This window comes from Thermobia domestica, chromosome 2 (genome assembly GCF_964235325.1).
Source record: "Thermobia domestica chromosome 2, izTheDome1.hap1.1, whole genome shotgun sequence".
Taxonomy (NCBI): Eukaryota; Metazoa; Arthropoda; class Insecta; order Zygentoma; family Lepismatidae; genus Thermobia; species Thermobia domestica.
Genome location: NC_137455.1, coordinates 268,901,279 through 268,926,929, shown reverse-complemented (window position 1 = coordinate 268,926,929; position 25,651 = coordinate 268,901,279). Strand labels below are relative to the sequence as shown.

Here is a 25,651-nt window from a genome sequence, read left to right as displayed (position 1 = left end):
GTCTGTTCTCCCATTCTGGTCGTGTTCTGGCCAGAGCTTGCTTCAAACGCATTAATTGTCGTCGATAACGTTCTCCATTCATAGTTTCACCCGGTTGCAGCAGCTCATAGTACACCACACCTTTCATATCCCACCATATGCACAGCATAACCTTTGCACAGTGAATATCTCGTTTTGGTTGTGATGGACCTGGTTCACCTGGTTTCACCCAGGCCTTTTTTCGTTTAGGGTTCTCGTAATGGATCCACTTCTCATCACCCGTAATAATTCGATGCAGAAACCCCTTTCTGCTCTGTCGTTGAAGCAGCAATTCGCAAATGGTTTTTCGTCTTTCAACGTCTCTGTCTTTCAATTCATGTGGAACCCAATGTGACATCTTTTGAATCATTCCCATGGCTTTCAAGCGTTTGGAGACTGTTGTTTGATCAACGCCTAATGCTGCTGCAAGTTGTTCCTGCGTTTGACACGAATCCTGCTCGAGCAATGCTGTCAATTCTTCGTCTTGAAATTTTTTTGGCTGTCCAGCTCGCTCTTGGTCTGCCAAGCCGAAATCACCACTTCTAAACCGTGCAAACCACTTCTGACACGTTCGCTCAGCTAGAGCATGGTCACCATACACTTCCACCAAAATACGATGACTTTCAGTCGCACTTTTCTGCATGTTAAAGTAATGCAGCAGGGCACCCCGCAAAAACACTTTATCAGGCACAAATTGCGCCATGTTCACTTAACTACAAACTGGTGTTGTTGACGCTTTAATCCACTGCCCTATACTACGAACGATACGCGATGACAGGGGTTTGCAACACATGTGTGGATACACGGAACTGTGGGACGCTCCGTTCGTTGCGCCGTCTCTTGTCCACCCGCACGAATTAATTCCTAGACCAAATATATATATATATATTGCTCATATTATGGGGCAGTTTAAACACTTTAAATGATCTTCAGTTCCTTTGGAAATGGTATATCGTTCCCATTCCATGCTTTACAAGCTAAATTAAGCGAATAATATTTGACAGATTACATTTTCGTTTCATTTAAGTTTTTTTTTCCTCTTGTGGTGTAACGAATCTATCCCATGGTTCATTTATACATTCACGTTCATATCGTATCATATGGAGCAAATAAGTTTTATTTTGAAGGGGGGTTATCCTCGAACGATGGGAGCATAAATAGAGTGGTAGTTTGTAATAACCCTGTTTTGGTTACTCCATATAGCTACGATGTGTGAGTATTTCGAGACTTTTACGCATGATCAAAGCTGATCATGGTTTGCCATAGATTTGTAGTTATGGGTACACAATTTTATCCGAAATCCATAACATACTGAAGGTAAGCTGTTTCTTTAGACCTCCTAGAAAATTCTAGGTCTTCCTACCTTCAATTGGAATGGTATTGACATTTGTGATAAGAGTTGTCTAGAGCATATTTCCATTAAAAGTATATATGGTTCTGATTTTACATTAAGGTCTAGGTCTCACATAAGCTTGACTTTAAAAACGGACTAAAACCTTTATCTATTGTATTTAAATTGAAGGGCCTTTTTAGTTAATAAAATTTAATATGTTCTTCAATTTTACGTCCTGTGGTTATGGCTTGGAAAGTAAAGAAGACTGATAGTAAATAAAACAACTGATGATTTGATGGAGCGAAGAGTGCGAGAAATTCGCAGAACCTCGAGTAAACTCACGGACATGTTGTTTAGTCGGTTTCCTCAAGCGATCTGAGCTCCTTTTATCAGAAAGAAGCACGTTGCTCATATTGAGCCATCATGTTACTTAAAGTGTTAAGCTGCAATAAAAACCATAGAGTATTATACATTTAAAACTTTAATTCTATTTAGAGATGTAAATCACTATTATATAAAAGAAATTCTGACCGACTGACAGATAAAAGTCCAGGCCAAAACACTTAAGTTAAAAAATTGAACTTTGTGCAGAGCATAGGATTTGTGACGTAAGATACCACTAAGGAAGAATTTTTGGAAATTCGGCCGTAACAGAGGGAAATAAGGTGGTAATTACTATATTAAAACATCCATATTTCCGAACTCTTGAACGTTAGAGGCGTTAAATTTGGTATTTGTATTTCTTATTTAAAAACCTAAGACACGTGCTTGAGCGTTTATTGATATTTGACCTAGAAAGGTAGAAAATGGGTGGAAGAAAAGGAGGCGGATAACAATTATTATAATATGTCTCTCTATATAGGAATTTCTTAAGGTTACAGACATTAAATTTGATATTTGGACTTCTCATTTGAAATAATAAGATATGTGTTTCACTGGTTTTTGATATTTTACCTAGAAGGGAAAAATGGGATTTAAAGTCTTAATAATGAAATTTCTAGGTGGAAATGTAGATTACATACTATTTTTCAAAATTCTTAACTGAGTAGTTAACGTATGAGCCTATGGCGTGGAAAATCCTGGTTGGATTCCCGGCGGGACTTATATGGTTAGGATTTCACGTTAAGCTGTGGGTCCACGTCTCATAGTCTTAGTGTTGAAAGGGAAGCCAAACTCAAAATCGAATCAAATCAAAATTCTTATTATTCATGTTCTGGATTGGACCTGCAGTTCCCAACGTTTGCATATTGTTTATTTATGCATCATATTCAGTTCTATGAAGATAATATACTTTCAACAAAAATTGAAAGTAGTCGCTTGATATAATGTTCGCTAACATTTGAAATGAATCTAGGTTAATTGAAGCGTGCGTCTGTAGTTTTCTACCATTTAACGTGACAATCATTTGTATGTGTTTCGGAACTTTTCTTTAATGTATGGATTTAACAAAACTTAGTTTGTGTTTTTCTTTCAGACTTAGAAAATAAGCCTTTTTTGTGATTGAAGTTGGGAAAGAACAAGAAATGAACTTACCTTTCTTTAAAAAAAGTATGTTTTACCACAAATTTTGTTAAATTTCTCCGATTTTAATCAAACGTATTTTCTGTTTCATCTCAGACTTAAGAATAAGAACTATCCTAGTGTTTGATGGTATAATCAGTTGGAAAGGAAAGGCGATTCTTTGAAATTTTCAAACTCATGCTTCACGATATCTTTCTTCTAATAGTTACCGAGTTATCATGGAACACGGAATGAACCTTTTCTAAGATTTCCTAGTGGGATTGAAATCAACCGCGAAAAGGCTAACTAACCAAACCTTTTTCTTTAAAAAAGAAGAACTACATCGTACATTTCTTTAAAATTAACCGATTCGAGAAATATGATGTGTCCTTCCTTTAACCTTCCCAATGAAGTCCATTGCTTGAGGTGGAGTTAGTGATTGCAAAATGTGAATTTTCCTGTCTTATCCATGTTTATTCATTTTTCTTCCCTTAAAAAAATCTTGTTACATATTGCCTGTACTTTCTTTGAGCCTTACCAATTGTTCCAATCCTTGAAGTTCAAATCAGTCACGGAAATCAGATGAATTCACTTGGTCCATTGATGAATTCACGTGGATATTGAACTATCATATAAGGTTTATCTCAGGAGGATTTCTGAGGTGGAACATATGATAGTAAGTTCATTTAGGTTATCTTTACTTGCACAGATAAATTCTTAGAAAATATAAACCATTAGTTTCCTTTAAACTACATAATTTTCAAATATATGAAGTGTACAAGAAGTTTCTTTTCTGCCGTTACTCACCGGTACGGTGTACCGACAGTTTTTCTGACGTGTAAAACCTTGCTGTTTCTTCAGAAATTTTTGTATTTATGATTTTTTCAATTTAAATCGATTTGAAGACTACACTTTCTTACATTACACCCGCTAATTTCTTCCGCTTGTTTACATTTTGACGCTTGACATCCTAGCCGCTAAAAGTTTGCTTAAACGAAAGAGAAGAAGTTCGATCTTTTCGTGGATTCATATGTACTATTTCTTTTAAAACACGCTTTGGGCTCAATTGCAATATCTTCAAATGGATGTTAAAGGAGGGTTTCTGAGATGAGTCGTATGTGATAGTAATTTCATTTAGGTCATCTTTACTTGTACGGACCAAGACTCGACTGATGTTCGTCAGGATACTCTGACCACCTCTCATATAATTTAATCCTAGCAAATATATAGACTCATGGCTGTTCCGATGTCGTCATTCTGTGTTGGATATCAAAACCAACAAACGATTTAGGCCTATAGACTGTAAGGATATGTTGTAGGATATGCTAGAAATGTAGAAGTTGCTAATAACATATTCATATTGTTCCGGCACCGGCACCTTTTCTTCCAGAAAAAAGTATCCTATATATTGTACAGAAGTGCTTTCTTTGAGACTTCTCAATGGAGAATTATCCTTTAGGTTGAAGTCAGAAGAAAAGGAGAATGCATCCTATATTTAAAAATCACTTTTATTTGTTTTAAATATAATGGTTTCTCGGGTTACGAACTTAATCCTTTCCAGGGTTGGCTGATTTAAACCAAGGTAGTTTAAACCTTGGTTTAAACCAGCTGTTTTTTTTTAAAAAAAAAAAACTGATTTAAGCCAAAAAACGAAAAATGTTCGTAAAAGTGTAAGTATTCGTAAACTCTTGATGAACACACATTTGTGGGTTATCACGTTTCACTCTCGTTTATTCGTACTATATTCAAACCTAAATTCCCCATTCATTACTCAAAGAGATTATACTACAAAAGCAACTTTTTAATATATATATAAGTTTATGAATGTTTCTTTTGTGATTTTTATAGTGATATTATTATTATGCAATTACAAACAAAGAAAATTCTAAATATTGTTTCGTTTTAATAATGTTTACTATTGATAAAATACATCGAAATGCTGTACTTTATTTCCGAAAGGGGGCATACAAACCCCACGAGAGGCATTTATTGAAATCAGAAGTATCTTTGGTATCTATTTATGTATAAATGGGTCAGAGCCAAAGTGGACTCAAATAATTCGTATTTGTATCCACTATTCTTACTATTCTTATCCACTATTATATGCAAATTAAGTCGTCGTATTTCTTTAACTTGGACTAGTAAAAGTCGTAGTGAACAAGCTTGGACTAAATTAGCTCTTCTGTCCATATGTAATTCTGTATAATGGTTTCACTTGTGCAACTGTTTATCTTTTTGTCCTTCTGAAATGACTCTTGACAATCGTATTAACAAGTATGTAAAGATCAGTACAACGTATTTTTATCAGGAGTCCTTCTTGAGTGAGTCGGCAGACATATCGCACTTGTGGCCAATTAGTCCCGGTTTCGAGTTCAAATGGAGGACAATTTTTCTCGGATGTAAGTCGAGAAACGGTTTGGATTCCGCTTTAAGCTTATGTGACCCCTTCCAGCATAACCCAATTGTTTTATAATAATACCAAGGTGAAACAAACTTATTTCTGTCCAGATGTGATGTAAATACATAGAGAAAATTATTTAAACCAAAAAAACCTGGTTTAAACAACAAAAACCGTTTTTATGTTGTTTTTTTAATATTTTTTTTTTGCCAACCCTGATCCCTTCCGTAACGTTGTTTGTAAACCTAAACAATTTTTACCACAGAAATTATTGCAAATCCAATTAAATCCGTTTGCCCACCCCAGAAACATTACTTTTGGACTTGTTTATCGATTTACTCCTAGTAAAAATATACATATACAGTAATGACCTGCACGGGCCAGGTTCGGACCAAGGCCCGCAGCACAGCCCGGCCAGCTCCATTATTTCTTTGGGCCGGTCCGGGCTTGATCAGGCTGACACTACTTCCTCTTCAGGTTGGACCGATTAATCGGAGTTCTTTAATAATTATTGACTTTTGTTAAATGATAATTGATGATGATTGTAACGTACCTACTTCCTAACTACTTAGTCTTCGGTATCGTCACTGGGAGAGGGGGTATAAAATTCTCCCTCCATTTTATTTAGTATAATAAAGGCAGGTTTTATTGGGAAGGTAGCATAAAAATTACGATATTACCTTAGTAGTAGGATCGAACCCAATTTTGTACAATAAGCAATTATGATGGTTCTTATCATCGCATTCATCTATTCGTAAAATATAGGTATATTCTAGGATACAGAAGTGAAACTCAATGATTATAATGAAATAACCATTTATGAAAAATCTTAACTGCATCAAAATTATGAACAAGAAACAATTAACCAACTGAATATCTGTATTGGACCTTACAAACTGCCATAAGGGCTTTACACTACATTGATTAATCATAAGCAAATGGTCCAATAACCAAAATAAATAATTAATTCCAACTCACGAGTTTGAAGATTCCGAACCATAGACATCAAATATAGCTGGATACGACAATATATAATATATCTCACCAATATATTGATAGCACATTAACAACTCACTTTTCCCTATACATGCCACTATCAATTAGACCTTTCAGACTACTTTAACAATATATATCGGAAAATTTAAACCACTTCACTTTTTTAAAAAACAAAACTATTTGAAAAATACACTTATCTTTTCCAACTTTCGTTAATATTTTAATATTCCAGACTAAACCATTGGTATCAGTCGGAATTATAACGACGTACATTCGATAAGTAACTTGAAAACTTGACGTATTAGATGAACTATTCATATAAATTCCAGTAGACTTTTTCCCAGTTTGGCTTTCAAAATGATAATGACGCTATCGCCTGTAAAGCGCTATAAGTACAAAATAATTCTACCGGTCACCGCTAATGGCGCCACTAGTAACTAGTGCTTAACAGCTGACAAAAGTTTCCATCTTTTTCCCCCCTAAATTAATGTAACTCATTACAGCTGACACTACTTCCTCTACAGGTTGGACCGATTAATCGGAGTTCTTTAATAATTATTGACTTTTGTTAAATGAGAATTGAACAAAGTCAAATGTTGAAGGTAGCAAATGTTGTGCACGCAGTTGGAGTAAAAGGTATTACACACAATGTAATATTTACAGTCATTATTGCCACACTTCGTACAATTGTACCAAATTCAGCCCTTTTTGTCACTCATCGGCCCGTTGGTACCACGCTGGCATTTTCAGCCCCTTTTGTGAAAAAGTTGGTACAATTCTACCCAATTCAGCCCCATTTAATAAATACTTTTAAAAGTATCAGTAAGACTTTCCTTACATCTCACGTTACTCATACTGTGTGTTGGACTCTTACAAGTAAACCTTACGTTTGGGTGAATCGAGTTGCTGGCTGAGACACATATGAGAAAGTAGCACTAAATGTGGTCAGTATTTCAGTGAAGTTGTAGGTGAGAAGCTCCAGGGGTTTAGGAGATACAGCTACCAGAACATCACATGGAAGTACAGAATAGTCTTCATACGGTTGGAGGTAAAAGCTCTGTAAGACATCTTGTAACGACAAAAGGTGAATAACAAATATATGGGTACATATTAGGACTAGGGGGAAGTCATATAGTAAGGGTATACCTGACGGCGGCCATCTTGAAATCCGCCATTTTGAATTAAGGTTAAGTTTTTAAAATGGGAATAGGGTCATGTGATACATGATTTAAGGCGCAAATTTAATCAGAAGAACAACGGTGACGTCAATTTTGATTTACGCGTAATTGGTAAAAAGTTACAGGGGAAATTAAATATTGTTGCAGCATATGTATAAGTTCTTTACCCCACCTTGTAAATTTTGTGTTAATGATAATAATTAAATAAAAAGCAGGTGGATAAATATTAGGTCTATGGTAAGAGTTGCCTTGATGGCGGCCATGTTCAAATCCGCCATTTTGAATCAGACAAAAGTTTTAAACAAAACGCATAACAGTGACACCTTATTAATAGCAAATTGTACCATAAATTCAACGGTATAACCATTTTTGCTTTATCATTAACCAGCACAAAATTAAATGGGAATAGAGTAATGCAATAGATGACTTCGGGCTAGAAGTTAATCAGAAATACAATGATGGCGTTACAATGTTAGTTGTTTGATGCTGTACTTGCACGCCATTTCGTTGTTTTTCTTGTATCCTGTTAAAGGACTAATACATATGCTGCAACAATATTTAATTTCCCTGTAACTTTTTACCAATTGCGCGTAAATCAAAATTAACGTCACCATTGTTCTTCTGATTAAATTTGCGCCTTAAATCATGTATCACATGACCCTATTCCCATTTTAAAAACTTAACCTTAATTCAAAATGGCGGATTTCAAGATGGCCGCCGTCAGGTATACCCTTACTATATGACTTGCCCCTAGTCCTAATATGTACCCATATATTTGTTGTTCGCCTTTTGTCGTTACAAGAGGTCTTACAGAGCTTTTACCTCCAACTGTATGAAGACTATTCTGTACTTCCATGTGATGTTCTGGTAGCTGTATCTCCTAAACCCCTGGAGCTTCGCACCTACAACTTCACTGAAATACTGACCACATTTAGTACTAATTTCTCATATGTGTCTCAGTCAGCAACTCGATTCACCCAAACGTAAGGTTTACTTGTTAGAAAACCCTGTTGATCATTCATTCTTAGGCATTAACTGCATAACGCTACGAACTTTGTGTGGATAATTCGTAATTCGAACTAGGCCTATATCAAGAAACAAATTACGCTAGATGGCCATATCCGTGCCGCACATAAAGGAGACGAGGAAGAAGCAGTGTGGTGGAAAGTTTAGCTTGAAATCTTGAAAACAAAAAGTAGCACAATATTCTTCTTACAGTTATTAGATATCCTCCTTCGGTCGTGAAATAAGCGAGAATAAAATGCAATAATTTATATTTTAATATTTTATTATAACGTACTGTTTTCACACGAACTGCGAGATGATTGATTTGTTCCTCGTTTTATATATTTTTTCGTAAATGTCCATAATATCATTTTGATTTATTAGTCACTTTGAAATAGAGGCGCGTTTGGTTTCCTTACAATACATACCGATGATGGTAATCGTTTTCCCTTTTAATTTGCGGCCTCTGTTACAGTGGCGGCGGAAGGCAAACTGGGGCCCGGGGCTAGTGAAGTAGGTTGGGGCCCCTTTTCAAACAATCGTGATTTATACACTTCTATTTTTCCCATTCATTTACATAATCATTCTTTCTGTTTGCTCCTCCCCCTTTCCCATTGGTGTGTGTGTTTAGATCATTATAATCTGGGATATATTAAACAAATAGGGCTGACATTCAGCATCCATGTTCATTTTTTAAATGCTTAGAACCGCCTTCAGGCTGGTATCTACAAATAAAACTGGACTACGATTATTATTGCATTTTATTTATTTATTTATTTATTCATTTTTAAACAAAGAACACGATAGAAAAATGATTAGGAATACAAGTGTAACGGAAACTACAACCCACAACAGAAATAACAGTCTTAAGAACGAACAAAAAACGTAACAATCAAGAATCCAGAATTTATCCTACACCTATACTATCGTAGTATCAACGCGTACTGTAATTAGATGGAATAGTGGAAGTAATGCTCCTAATAATATAGAGATAAATTTACGTACAAAACGTAACAATGAGCTGATATTGCAAAAATTGCAAATAATAATATAGCCGATGCGATTTTTAAATGTAAGCTCTATGTTTTCTAGAATACTTTTGTTCGGTTCTTGCCTTTGGTGTTTGTCCTGTGCAATTTCTCATATGGTTAAGTTTATTCATAGTTTCTCCCTGTCTGAATTTACGTTAGATTGGTTTAATTTGATTAGATTTTTCTTCCTACAATTAGCCCCATTCACTTTAACATTCGGTGTCCCTCCAGTGATAATGTGCGATCTATTTAGTCCCGCTGCTTTTGCCAAAATATCAATGAATAGTTAAGCACTAGAATATTTCTCTCTTGCTTGTCTTTTTTACTATTGTTTCCAGATTTCGCACTTGTTATATGATTATATTATTTTGTATTTAATATTTCAGTCATGTTTATATTCTGTCACTTATGATTATTTCCATTACCATTTACTAATGTACTTAGTATTAGAATATATTATAACAAAAAATCCTGAATATATTTAATAATTGGGGATATTATAGATTAAATATGTGAGCACAGAATTCTACTACGGGTTATACCATCCTACTTTTCATTACCACTTATCACCAGTCAATTGACAAGTCTTGACAGTTTTTTATTACTCTTTTGGTACTTTTGGGGGCGCGGTGGCTCAGTGGTAGAGCGTTCACCTCCTGTGCTTGGGGTCCCGGGTTCGATCCCAGCTCGCATCGTGTGGACTTTGTGGTGGACAAACACCGTGCTCGTGGGTTTTCTCGGGGTTCTCCCGTTTCCTCCCACTTTCTTCATTCCACCTTTTCATTCATTTCTCATCATCACCGTCCTCTTTAGCCTAACCCGCATAACCTTGGGCGTTGGGACGTAAAACAAATATTTCATTTTCTTTTGGTACTTTTGTATTTTTATTGCCTTTACTAGAAACATGAAATTACTTTCGACAGTAGTTCCACTACCATATTAGCCTATGTTCCACCAACATTCAGAATGATACCTTCCTTGCTTTGGTAGCAGCGAAAGTCTCAACTATATTATCAGAATCCAGTGGATGCTATTTCATTTTCGATAGAAAAAATGGCCAGATTCGCGAATCTTTCCTGACTCATTGTGGAACGCAAGTAGGATTTTATCAATTTCATTTTGATGAAAAACCTTTCACAAGAAGCGACAGATATGGGCACTGTTATCAAAATCTGAAGAGCGGTTGCCAAACTTTAGTAAATTTCAAGCCCCATTGAAGGTACATATTTCAGGATACCTTGTGGTGAAAAGTCAAATTGTTCTTTAGCTTTCTGGGCACACCCTAGTGAACGGATTAAATCCTTGCAATCCTGAAATAATAATAAGCCGTCCAGGTCACATTCGGGTAGAGCAAAGCCAAATCAGAGCAACATGCTTTTTAGCCTTTTCTCACTCTCATCATCTAGCTGCTGCACAAAGTTGGTCATAGAACACAGGAATCCAAATCTGTCGTTCAGACCATGCATCTGAGTAAAATGATCATGCATTTGTTGTCTCATTTCATCTAGAATTCCATTGATAGAGCGCTTCACTTCGGCCTGTACAATCCGGTTTCATTCTTTTCTCCAGGCATGCGTCTCCTTCTACAATGTGTACCCACAGTTATGTTCCACGCCTGCAACTTCTTTCAACTGTGGATATGATTTCCTTGCCCAGCTCAAGTCTCCAGATATTAATGGTGTTAACCAGGCTCTGTAACTGAATAAGAGTTTGATTGAAACTCATATCCTGAGATTGAAGGCATTTTTGGATCTGATCAATATATGAGAGATTTGCAGACCAGAAATATAGTAAAACAGTGAAGTTAAATGACTGGATGCTTGCAAGAAGACCAGCATCTCTTCTAGTATCAAACGTTTCAATCGAAGTGTCACGTAGACCTTCCAACAAATCAATTACTTCATCCAATTGACTAGAAAGTGCCTTTAAAACTTCTGCTTTTGAACTCCATCTAGTGTCATTTTCACGTTTCAGACCAGTCTTTACGTGATTTTGCAGCACATTCCATTGGTGAGTAGATCTAGAGAAGAATACCAACAAACCTTCCATTTCTCTCAACAAAGTCACCGACAGAATGTTGACGTGCGCAGCATGTGAGCCACAAGGATCAATGAATTATTGTTACAAGGAACGAAAATGGCCAAAGGACTTATATTCCGTATCAAAGTTTGAACTCCAGAATATTGCCCGGCCATTGTAGCCTGATTATCACAAGACTGGCCTCTCGAATCTTAATACCAAGCATATTACATTGAAATTTCTTCAGTATTTAAGCAGAAATACACGTACTCTCAACAGTCTCTCATTCGACAGAGATTAAATCAATAAATGCTTCCCGAACTTGAACAGAATCACGTTGTATGTCAACAAATCGAATGATTTGTGACAACTGTTCCATATGAGAACAATCAGAAGTTGAATTACATATTTGGTCTAGGAATTAATTCGTGCGGTTGGTACGCACACATTGAAGCTGTAGTACAAACACAAAATACATAAATACCTTAAGAAAAATATTGTCCATCGCTAGCCACCACTTTCGCTCATCTGTCAGGCAATGTACGGATTCCGTGGCGAAAGAAGTCCTCATCCTTGGAAACGATCCAGTCAGAGACCCATGTTTCGATATCTTCTGAAGAAGTAAACCGCTGTCCAATCAAATCGTTGTTCATGCAATCGAACAAGTAGTAGTCCGAAGGAGCAACGTCTGGTGAATACGGCGGGTGGGGTAAAACTTCCCATCCGACATCTTCTAAATAGGTTTTGACCGGTTTTGCGACATGTGGGCGAGCGTTATCATGTTGAATAATAAGTTTATCATGTCTGTTCTCCCATTCTGGTCGTGTTCTGGCCAGAGCTTGCTTCAAACGCATTAATTGTCGTCGATAACGTTCTCCATTCATAGTTTCACCCGGTTGCAGCAGCTCATAGTACACCACACCTTTCATATCCCACCATATGCACAGCATAACCTTTGCACAGTGAATATCTCGTTTTGGTTGTGATGGACCTGGTTCACCTGGTTTCACCCAGGCCTTTTTTCGTTTAGGGTTCTCGTAATGGATCCACTTCTCATCACCCGTAATAATTCGATGCAGAAACCCCTTTCTGCTCTGTCGTTGAAGCAGCAATTCGCAAATGGTTTTTCGTCTTTCAACGTCTCTGTCTTTCAATTCATGTGGAACCCAATGTGACATCTTTTGAATCATTCCCATGGCTTTCAAGCGTTTGGAGACTGTTGTTTGATCAACGCCTAATGCTGCTGCAAGTTGTTCCTGCGTTTGACACGAATTCTGCTCGAGCAATGCTGTCAATTCTTCGTCTTGAAATTTTTTTGGCTGTCCAGCTCGCTCTTGGTCTGCCAAGCCGAAATCACCACTTCTAAACCGTGCAAACCACTTCTGACACGTTCGCTCAGCTAGAGCATGGTCACCATACACTTCCACCAAAATACGATTACTTTCAGTCGCACTTTTCTGCATGTTAAAGTAATGCAGCAGGACACCCCGCAAAAACACTTTATCAGGCACAAATTGCGCCATGTTCACTTAACTACAAACTGGTGTTGTTGACGCTTTAATCCACTGCCCTATACTACGAACGATACGCGATGACAGGGGTTTGCAACACATGTGTGGATACACGGAACTGTGGGACGCTCCGTTCGTTGCGCCATCTCTTGTCCACCCGCACGAATTAATTCCTAGACCAAATATAATGCTGAAGTATTTTCATTATTTGAACACTTGTTTTCTTATTGAACATTTTCTTCGCTCTAAATTTGTGGGTTGAAATGTAAATAAACGCCAAAAAACAAGAGCAGACATGGGGAAACCAGGTAAGCAAAAGGGTTTCGCTCGCTGAAAATACGACTTGTAAAGGACAAAAGAATAAAGACAGAAGGAAAACAAGTGAATCAGCGACTATAGCGTCTGCACCAAAGAGCTTTTAATTAGGAACAGAATGCTAGTACCCTAATAAAGCATTATATACGTTGATCCCTTCTTTCTACCCTTCTCTTGAACTGATATATAAATAAATAAATAAATAAATAAATAAATAAATAAACAGTGATAGTTCAGGAAGCAGGCTAGCAGACAGGGCTCAATTACTTGCATCATAAAACCTTAGAATGTAATTAACACAGTATATTTTAACTTTCATTATATTTTAATCTACACTCAGCTTTTCCTCTAAATTTCTCTGAGGTTATTGAACAGAGTAAAACTTTTATTTTATTCATATTTTAACCCACATACATCTTTTCCTTTAAAATTCTTTGGGGGTCCCCAAGAGTATGAAACATTTACTTTATTTTTTTACCTATATTCAGAGCTTTTTCCTTTAAATTTCTTTGGGAGCCTCCAAGATAATGAAACTTTCATTTTATTTATTTTTAATCTACATTCAGTTTTAAGTGTAGTGAGTGAGGCCCGAAACTTATAGTTTGTTTAGCTTATACGGAAATCCAGCACTGATTAGCTTTACTAGACTGATATTTCTGTTGTTTCATCCGTTATTTGGTGTAATATTGATTGACAATTAATTGCGTTTACATTTAGGGAAGGTGTGGATTATAAACCTTGACGGCCTTTGTACGGCTCATGCTAACAAGGTTATTTAGTAATTATTTTTTTACCTACCGTCGGGGGCCCCCACAAAGTGGGGCCCGGGGCGGGGGCACCGCTCGCCCCGCCCTTACGCCGCCACTGCTCTGTTATATTCCCTTCGTGCGAGAAAAGTTTCATCTACTTTCACGGTTGTTCGGGGTCGTATTTGGATGTTTTTAAAAAGTAATTTTTAAAACAGCACTTTCTTGTTTTGGACTCAGGAGACAAGGGGAGGAGGTATGTTTTAGAACTTACCTTCTTTTAGCTTCATGTTATAGAGTCATGTATCACACTGGTATAAAATAATGAATTCAGCCCTTTTTGTTTCAATTTGGTACTATTTTTCAGCCCACTCCAGAACCAGGACTATGGCAACACTGTTTACAGTTTGTGTTGGATAGCGACAGCTTGCTTATCGGGTCGGGCTCGAGCTAAACCTCCAAAACTTTCCAGGCTCGGGTTGGGCTGGCCCTAGGTATATACGGGCTGGATTTTGTTTGGGAGGAAAAGTTGGGGCGTGTAGGTCTCTAATATACAGTAGTTGCCATAATGAAGATTAATGCAAAACGCGAAAATGAAAAAAAAAAAAAAAAGTATCAAGAACAACGCAACGACAATGTGTGTTGTTAGCAAGTGGAAACCATGATGCCAAACACTCATGCGTACATTCGTGCGCCAAGACGTTGTTCGAAGGTCGAGTCAAAAGTTGTTTGGAAATTGTGTTCGTTGCCGATTTGTTTTTGTCTAGAATCGTTCCTGATCCGAAGTATCAGTGTAAAATTAGTTTCATGAAACGTGCTATGTACTTTCTCTGAGGCTTCCCGGTCTCTGGTAGAGTTGTTTCATAGCAAATTTCCTAGCCAGGGGAAGAAATTTAATTTTCATGAACTAGAGCGTGTGTTTCCTTCGACTCTTTAAGAATTATCTCAGTTTTAGGTTTTGAATAGTGAGGGGGTAAATTCTGTTCAACTGTCCATTGTATATACTTTACTCCATCAGTAATTTTGTTATCGTAATAACAAACGTTATTGATAATGTTCTAAAATTGCCGTAACGGTTATTTTTGGTCAAAGTTTTGTAAATAATGTATTTTACTTAATATCATTTTTGCAGTGTTGATTGTTATAATCCTGATATCATAGGCTACATAGCAACTACGTATTGCAAACTACGGAACGTCATGAGAACGATTGTTATACGTGAATCTTTTCGGATGTAGTTTTTTCTGCTGCTTCTTCTCTTCGAGCTCAATATTCCGTATTGTCACCGAGAATATACGATACATGGATCTATAGGTTAACGTTATATTTTTATACTATATAAATACTTCCATAAGGAATCAAACCAGGGATTGACAAACTAAGCAGGGAAGGGTCCGAATGGTGCGCGCAAGTTGCGAAGAACATATAACAGATATGAAAGAGGGTGTGAAACTATCTACATATGCAAATTTATAGCGGCTAGGGTAACATGGAGAAACATGAGAGCCGGAAGAAATATGACCGACCGTAGGCTTCCCGCGCGTGAATGGCCACAGAAATAAAGGTAAAATGTTTAGTAGTAGATGGGTGATTAGATCTGCTATATGTACTGAACATCATGGACGCCATATTGAAAGTGGCCATCTTGAATTTGATTCACAGTGTATAAGAGAAAGTGAGTCATGTGGCAAATCAAATAGCACTGAAATTTTACCATGAATTCATTGGTGTTAACCATTCTGTAGTAACCATTGTGAGTTGAGATGTAACATGCAAGAAGGATGCACAAAAACTCTGTAAAAGTCTCACCAGTATGACGCAAAAGCTAGAGCTTGGAGAAATCTGGTTTGTATAAAGACCAAAGTAAAGGTGTGTTTACATGCAGAATAGTTACAGGCAGAATAGTAAGAGGAAGATGGTCATTGACGATAGAGAAAGAAGAGACCAAAGGTGAGTCCGTGCCACCTACTGTGTGTGCTGTTTGCAGACAGAAAATATGCAAGAAAGCTCATTAGCTAATATCTTCGTTGTCAGTGGAGTAGTCGGGTAAGATAGAGTAGTTGGTAGGAGGGTTAATGTGCCCTTGATCGGTGAGCCACTGTTGAGGAAGTGCTAAAAAATGATAAATTATATTCTAACTTATCATCCGGGGAAGATACTTCTCCTTGTAAGCATGAATATGAATCCTCAGGTAATTGTGGCATTATTAGTGCGTGAGTATAAGACGTGCCACAATAATCCCTGTGCAGATCAGAAATGTTTTGAATGCATCAGAAATTTATTAGTGAATATTGATACAGTGGCCGAAGATATCCAACGTTGGAGATAGATGATGGCGTGTCTGATGAGGACGACAGAGACAGTGACCGTGATGAGAGTAGTGACAGTGACCCAAACTGGTGTAATGGACGCGTCAATGCATACTCAAATATATAGTCATTCTGAATAGAGTAGTAGTTTGTCCTATGCTCCATTCCCACCTAATAAGGAGCCTACAAAAATATACGAACCCAATAATTAGAAAATACGTGTTACTATTGAATTGAGACAGAAAAAACGTCAGGTACAAGAAGAAAAGCGTCATCTGTATTTTCACTCTAAAGTTTCTGCAATAGAGTTTGAAGTCCCTTCGTAACTTTCAACGAAACCGAAAAAATATTCTATATGAGAAAAATAAACGATAAGGTATTACAACGTTTAAAAAGAACGCGGGCCGTGAGTAGAATAGTTCATGACCGGACAATTAAAATGTGGGTGATGCATTGTAAAGAGGACATGGATCCAACGGGCACTCTTCAATTCAAAGCATCTTGGTCTTGGGTAAAACAAAATTAAAGGCGTAACAATATTGTGTCACGCAAAATTACTCACTGCGTGTCCAAAATAACCAAATATGAGCAAAAGTTACATCAAACTACAGAAAAGTTTGTTGCTGAAATAAAATCTATGATTGTAAATGAAAACCTCAATTTAAGCCAAGCTTTTAACATATCAAAGTAGATTCAACAAAGAAATGCATTCAGCCAGGACACTGGCAATAAAGGTGTCAAACGAGTTCATTATAGCATAGGATCAACGACAGCAGTTACTCACTCGTATATGATAATGTCCATTATATTAATAGATTTCAAACTGTTATTGCCATTATTTCTTATACATGCTGAATCTACGGATAAATTCCCTGCAAAGATGCCTGACATCTCTTCGATTATCAAGACATGTGGAAGAATAATTTGTAAGTTTCTTTTTTGAGGAAGTATTTTGGCCACATGTGCACGAACATTGCATCTTACTGTTGGTTGATTCGTGGTTTTGTAACAAAGATGAGAAACTAATGCATTCCACTGTTCCGAATAATATTGATTCACAAGAAACTGATACCCTCTAAATGCACGGGATGTATTCAACCTTTCGACGTTAGATAAAAACAGTACTTGAGGTTTATCAAGGATGCTGCATTATATGCTGATGGCTTTTATGTGCGGCATCGTGACAACTTCATCCGTCTCCAAGCGTTTACGCACTTCCAGTTTAGTGCTCCCCGGTTCACCAATTTCATTAAACATGTCATCTACATGGCTTGATATCTTGAAGAGCATCCGGGAGAATTCCAGACTCCAATGTCTGTTTGTTTTGATTTTGAAAGATAATCCGATTGTGAGCAGCATCATTGTAATAAACCCTGTTTCGTCAGGTGTGGACACTTTGAAGAGTTATTGTGCTTTCAACACATACTTACAAATGCTCTTCACATAAACTGTTCTTCATAGATTGGTATGTATCTTTATCAGTATACTTGCTTATGTGATAATGTAGATTATTTTCTTTGAGAAGAACCAGGTCGTAATTGTACCTATAAACCCCAGCCATCCTTTGTGTCGGGTGTTTTAACGTCACGGCAACTATCCATCTTTAACATTGCAATATTACAAACTCTTTGCATGTGCAAATGCTCTTTGTAATCTTTTTCTAAATGTGTATCCTGTGCCAACATGTTATTCCGACGTTTGTTCAAATATCCCCTCGCGACTTTATTGCATGTTACTTCTCAACTCACAATACAGTTACTACAGAATGGTTAGCACCAATGAATTCCTAGTGAAATTTCAGTGCTATTTGATATGCCGCATGACTCACTTTCTCTTTTACACTGTGAATCAAATTCAAGATGGCCACTCAATATGGCGTCCATGATGTTCAGTACATATAGCAGATCTAATCATCCATCTACTACTAAACATTTTATCTTTATTTATGTGGCCATTCACGTGCGAAACGGGTGATTCCTTAACTTTCTGTGTTGGTGAGGCCTACGGTCGGCCATATTTCTTCCGGCTCACATGCTTCTCCATGTTGCCCCCAGGCCGCTATAAATTTGCATATGTACAGTCATGTCCAAAATTATTGTCGCATGTCTATAAATGTGTTGTTGTAGGAATATAATTTGATTACGAATTCGCCCCGGTATTTCTTATAATTTTAGTATGTGTATAGTCGGCAAAGACATGTATGTGGAAAACTTCATGTCAAAAGAGCAGTAAGAACAATAAAAGGAAAATAAAACTTTATTGTCCATTTAGCAACATTTTACTCATTCTACCATGTTTTACTCATTCTAATTTTCGTATTTACAATTCTTTTCCTATGAAATTTACCACAGATATACATTTCCCGATTATACACATAATATCAGGATTAAAAGTACCCTGCAAAATCATTAATGAATTATATTCTTACCAGAAGACAGTTATAGATATGCGATAATCATTTTGGACATGAGTGTACATAGTGTCACGCTCGCTTTCATATCTGATACTTGTCGTTCGGCAACCCCATTCGGACCTTCCCCTGGTAAGGCAAGAAATACTGAACATTCAGGTAAAAGAAGCTCAGGAAATTTAGTTTTATCGTTGCTAAATTACCTTTCTTGGTTTCCTTCCTTCGTCAAAGATATTTTCAATTTAGCGTTACATCTGATGTAATAATTAAAGTTATTCATTTCATTATTTCTTTTAAGCAATAATATGAAAATGCCTTCAACACGCAAAACATTTGTATCTGTGTCTATTTTTCTGTGTATAATGTTACAGTGCCAGAATGAAAGGAAAATTAGAAGAAGCCTTTACTGAGGAAAACGTTTATTTTACATACAAAGAATGAAATATCAAAGCAATTCCCTTACTCAATTATGCCTATTACACTCCACATAAAACAACTTATTGTCTTCAAAGTATATTTAGAGCATTCCAACCGAATTAAATAATCTTAAAACACACTTCTGTAAAATTTAACTTTTCACTTTAATTATACTGTTTGGCATAGCATTTAACTATGGGAGGCATATGATGGTAGTCCATTGAATTATTAGGATATTTTCAAAGCTTTTAACAAAATATTCTGTAATGATACAGATAAATAGAGAAATAGTTGCACAATGTTTTAAAATGCAAAATCTCACAATACGTACAGGATGGGTAGAAACACGCTGTTCGCACGGAAAATATTGCAGAGCATCCATCTTAGTACTAGTTGCGAAGCCTGTAGATGAATAGACCTTTGAGTAGACCAAAAAAAAAAAAAAAAAAGTAAGCGGATATGTAACTGGATCTTGGGAAGATAAACTACCATCTTTTCTAGATGGAGTTTTGTTAGTCAAGCTAGGACCTAATTTATATATCCTCCGGCGATGAACATTGATTTTGGTTCAGTCATAAGAAGAGTTCCTAGGTCTACTATGGCGTAATACACATATTTATAACAATTACATATAATCCTTAACATTTATTTTTCATGACGTTTTACTATTTCTGACATTATACATTATGTATAGCTTTCTTTTCAACCATACATTCTCATACTCGTTTCTTTGCTAAGCAGCTAGAAATTTCATATGAATTCCCTTCTTACAGGTTATAAAATGCTCGGTCCTGTTTGTCGGAACAGAGTGACTGGTGAAGAAGCTGACGAAAAACTGTGCAACTTGTCTCAGAAACCAAGTCAGAAGACCATCTCCTGTAACACTCATCGGTGTCCTCCAAGGTATGTACGTCTTCAGAATCCGCCTTTCAAACTTACTTATTGTTTAAAATTTAGATCATTAAGCAAATTAACTGGAGAGTGTAAAAAGAATCTACGTTCTCCATATAATAAAAGATCAAATGAAATATTTCAGTTTAACGTTCCACGATTATACACAGAGAAAAATCCGTTCTCCGGACAGAGTTATATTGTACAAATATACGGTATCATCTTGCTTACTATAGAAATCAGTATGGAACATATGTTATCCGTTTGCTACATAGGCACTGCCCTTAGATGTTACATCATGCTGTTGCAGGATGTCTGACAGCTAACAGTTTCCGTATATCACATGCATATACTTATGTTACCATCGTCAGCTATATGTTATATACGTCCATTTGTATGTGAGATCCTGACCGCCTACATTGTTTCATACGGAAAGTACGTATAGATAGAACACTTATACAGAAGGTATTATAAAACATGCGTTTTTAGTTATACGTCTGCTGTACGTTAAGTCCAAAAACTACAGGAATTAAACATGTAACCTATCTTTTTAAGTACACCACCTGCAATTTTTTCTCAGTGTATCCTTTAAGCTAATTGAAGCGTATGATAAAGACAAGTGAATAATGATGGAAGAATTGGTGGAATATTAATGTGGGAGGAAACGGGAGTACTCCGAGAAAATTCATGGCTATGATGTTGTCCGCCACAAACTTACTTGGGCGGGTATCAAACCAGGTACTGCACGCATCAGATGTAAGCGCTCTATCACGGAACCACCGTGCTCCCGCCTCATGTAATTAATACGCCTACAAAAATAGTGGGATATAATTCCACATAATAAAATCTTGAAATTAAGCTTATTTAGTATTACAGTGCTTTCTAAAAGTACTGGAGAGATTTGAGGAATACCTCCAGGTCTCATCCTAAACGAAGGTAAAATCCCAACCTACACCTCCTCGAGGGAGAAAGCGAGTAACTTTTAGGCGGTTAACGTAGGTAAGGACCGACTGATTCCCGGGATAAGAAGTCAACCTCTACCAGATGTCAACGGCCTTCTTGGAGGGTGGATGAGCGGGTGGAGGCCAGTATACCTTCTTGTCTTTCGGAGGGGAAACTGTTCTAAAAGGTGGATGAGCCACAAGGTGGTCAATGGCATGGAGATGTGAGAAGGAATGGGAATGCTATCACATTATCCTGTTCCCAGGAGGGACGAAGGGGGAGAATAAATATAATGATGGCTCTTCCTGAGATAAAACATTCTGGAAACGAAATAGTCTCCCGTTCGAGTCTCCGTTGGAGACGGACTATTGTGGGAAGAATCATCAAAGGAAAAAATAATAATAGCTTTCATTTCAGCATAGGAACCTGAAATGTACGAACTTTACGACGTGCGGATAAACTTGAAAATTTAAAAGTGGAAATGGATGCTTATAAAATGAACATAGTGGGCTTAAATGAAGTGAGATGGTCAGGGAAAGTAAGGTGACCAACGGGCCAAAAAATTACACTGCCATTCTTTGCTCTTTGTGAGCGTCTGTCAGCATTTTGGCACCCATTCCATACACATTTTCTGATAAACCAGCTTGTCAGTTACAATTTGATGCAATTTTTTTGCAGATAGTTTTGAAAACTCTTTGGCGAGTTCAATTGAAGCATGAACCGGCAATTGGATTTAATTTCTTGTGAAAGCGTTCCATCAAATCGCCTGTTTGAATGCCAGGCATAGCACTGCGCTCGTTATGAACATCTGAACGCCCTTCCTGAAACTTTCTGCACCATTGTCTGACCTTCCCTTCACTCATTGCTGTCGGTCTGTAAATGGCATACAATTTCGAATGGATGTGAATTGCACTCTGTCCTTTGGTGTTCAGAAATCATGTGACGGATCTCACATCACATTTGAGGGATTTTCTATTACGACAGTCATTTCGCCTTACTGCTACTCGCACGTACACGATTTTACTAAGTCGACGTTTCTATCTCTGTTGCAAGCACAGAGATACTAGGGCATGCTCCTGCGCATATTCAACTTCATCAGCGTTGCCAACCCCACGTAAGAAATATCGTCCTTTTCCTTGTTCTTTTGATATGAGTCTCATACAATTGATAAAAGACAGTGCTGAGAAACAAAAAAAAGAATGTGAATTGCGTACTTAAAGGTGTTGCATTCATATTACTTGGGGATTCATGATTATGCGTTTAATGGCAACGGTTGTTTTGTTCTATATATCCTGCCGCATATCCTATAATCCTTTGCTTAACTTTATTGTCTCTAACATTTTCATCAAAAGAATATCCTACGTTATACCCCCCCCCCCTCGAGTTGCAAAAAGCTGGCTCAGAGCATTACTTCAACAGAGTCATCATATTAGGAATGTGGTAGAGAGTATGAAGGAAGATAAAAGAGAGATTCAATTGCTTTTCAAAATTGAATTATTCTGGCAAAATGAAGAGAAGCACAGCAGTGCAGAAAGCAAAATCTATCAATGGTGACAGAAGAAGTACATGAAAAAGAAGGGAATACACATGAATCATACTCTTCTTGATATTCTAGTGGCAAGTGTGCGCCTTTGGTGCACGGGGTACCGGATTCGATTTCCAGTGGGAGATCCTTCAGATTTGAACGCATTACAATGTTTCGAATTCCACTTTAACTGTAGGTCTACGTCTCATATAGCCTTGCTGCTAAAGTTGGATGCTAAGTTCCAACTAACCAAAGTAACGTATCTGAATATATTCTAAGAATAAAAATGAGCTGTGCCACGTGTACACCACGTGAAGGAGTTTGGTTGAATGGTATGCCTATTTATAAGTACGTATGCCTACCTAACCTACGTATATAGGTAGGTATAGTAAATTATACATACAACCTATGTGTATTTACAGGTTGCCGAGAATTCCCTAACCATTTCTGGGAAGAAGCTCTTGAATTGAAAATAAGTGCTCATAATATGAAAGAAGACATCATGAATCAAAGAAATCACAGTAGTTCGGCATGACAGCCCTCCATATCGAAGTAGAATTTCTATCTCTCCACACTGCACCTAAACATATGCTGCAATATTGCTGGGGTAATTGTACATACCATGCCGAAATACGTTTACGTGGCTGGGCCAAATCCCTACTCTTCACTTTTCACTTTATATACCTGTCTCTTGTGTGATTCCATACAAAGAAGTCCAAGGACGTTAGATTAGGCGAGGGTGCTGCCCAGAACCATGGTGAGCTTCGTCCAATCCAGCAATTCTTGGTTCAGGTGCACCGCAGGGGATATGGAGGGCGGTCATGTCGATCTGCTATGATTTTTTTTTTTTTTTTTGATTGACGGTGTCTTCTTTGATATTATAAACACTTCATTTGAATTCAAGTGCTTTTTCACAGAAGTGGTTAAAACTTCTTGGGCACCCTGTATAATACATGAGGAACTAATTTTAGACTGTTCATAGCTTGGAATCAAGTTGATGGTTCACCTCCATCAACAAACACGATTCCTTCATTTTGATTCTGTACATCCTGTTCAGCGGCGGCCCGTGGGGGAAGGCTGCAGGACTGCAGCCCCCCCAACGTAATTCCATATTTCCAATTCGAGATTTAATAATCAATCTTTATATTTGTGCCCTTTTTACGCGCATTTTTTGCTCAATTTTTCACCTCCTTGAAGCAAATTTGTTGTTCCACTTCACCCCCTAGGACTGTCAGTACAATCTCGCCTGGCCTTTCTTACGATGCTGTGATTCCACTTCCTCCTCTTTTTAGCATGTCTTTACTGCTAACGTGTGGACTGCTTTACATGCAGTCCTTTCGGATGTTTGACAGTTTGCACAAGCGCGCTCTTCTCATTTTGTGTTCGTCTGCTTTGATCAGCAATGAGTACGTATATTCAGGCTTTCCAACTCCAGGGAAATATCCTCTGGCCAATCCTATACAAAACTTTAGTTTCTGACTTTAGCTTCGAGTTGCATAATCCCTCTTTCTTTGATTAGCAACGCTGAGTATACTTATGTTCAGTGGCGTATTTACGATTTTGTTTCGGGAGAGGCTTTGCTATCTGTCGGGGGAGAGGGGGCTTTGCCTGAAAATGTGAAAATTCTGCAAGATATTTCATATACTTGACTATAGTAAGTAAGATTTCGGGGGGGCTTAAGCCCGGAATCCCCCCCTAAATAGGCCACTGCTTATGTTGTTTAGGGTTCGTTTGTTTGTCTGCTGGCGGGGTGTTCCTAGTAGGCAACCAATTTATTCTGTGCAATATTCGATTATATTTAATTCCTTAATTCTTTCAGTATTTGCGTAGTGTCGTGCGAGTGACCTGGTGCTATTTGTGATTTTTATCTTCTGTATCAGTGCCCCCAAAATACAAGTGAAAAAAATCTATGAAATATGAAACTATACAATTAGATTTTATTGCGGTTCTTTTAGAGTGGTCTATTTCGTTCTTATGAGTGGCCTTCTTATTGGCTCAAGGTATGATAGCGCACCTGTAGTGAGTGGGGCTATAAATGGAGTCGAGGCCAAAGTGAGAGAGGTGTATCCTAATGATTATTTTGTGCACCGTTTGGTCATCAATTAAATTTTGTAATGGAAAGACCCATCAAACAAAACACTATAGCCAGAATGTTATTTTCTAATATTTTTGCATTCCCGGTATTTTTCTCCCTCTCATAACAGAATAGCAGTTTTAGATTCCTGTTTTGCAAAGCGGATACCCAATGGTGGTGGACCAACCAGATGAATTTTTAAATCTAGGACTGTTAATGTGGTGTACGAAAAGCAGAACGAACTAAAAGAATGCTTCCAAATTTTGTCAGAATCCGAGGCCTCAAGCACTACAACAATAAATGAAGCGTCTGCCTTGTAGTGAGAAAGATGTACACCCTAATGCTTATTGAATGAAGAATTTTGTTTGTGGCTAATTTGTTTGAGTTAGTTACGCAAAATCTAGATATTCTATATAACCAACTACATAGTCATCATGCAGATGTAGCAAAAGTTCAGTCATATTTATCTGCCTCCACTATTGAAATTAATAAAATTAGGGAACCAGTAGGACTAATTGAAACCGAAACGTAAAATCAAAACTAAAAGAGAATTGTTTCAAATACACAGTTAAGAGCAGCCGCAGCCAAAGAAGTGTGACGTTATTTTAAACCAAGTAAACCTGAGCTTCCATTTTACAGGCAATTTATCTATATTTTCATTTCTGCAGAAATCTAATTTTGATTAATTTAGTGCCTTCTTTCCCGAAAAAATCTTCAATAAATATACAGAGCTCTTCCTGTTTTTCATATAGATGAACTTCATACTGAACTTAGTGTAGTTTGTGCAAGAGAAGAGGTCAGGAAACTTGGTGGTGCTGTGAATTTCCTCTAGTATATTATAAGCAATAGTCTTGCTTCCACTTTTTCTGAAGTGCTAAGACTTTTGAAAATATTCATAATGCTGCCTTTAACTACAAGTGAACCTGAATTATGCTTTTCTGCTCTTAAAAGAGTGAAAACTTTTCTAAGACTTACAATGGAAGAAGAATGGTTAATGCCACATGCCATGATATCAATGGTTGGAAAGATCCCT

The 25,651-nt window shown here is 37.2% G+C and overlaps 1 protein-coding gene across 5 annotated transcripts in view; it reads left to right on the top strand.

The window, feature by feature from the left end:
* nolo (ADAMTS-like no long nerve cord) overlaps positions 1 to 25,651 on the top strand; it is a 1,299,980-nt gene that overhangs the window by 1,001,140 nt on the left and 273,189 nt on the right. For all 5 annotated transcript variants that reach the window (XM_081748697.1, XM_081748696.1, XM_081748695.1 and 2 more), the window contains exon 7: positions 19,960 to 20,089. In XM_081748697.1, the coding sequence (XP_081604823.1) occupies positions 19,960 to 20,089 (130 nt within the window). The remainder of the gene's footprint in view (positions 1 to 19,959; positions 20,090 to 25,651) is intronic.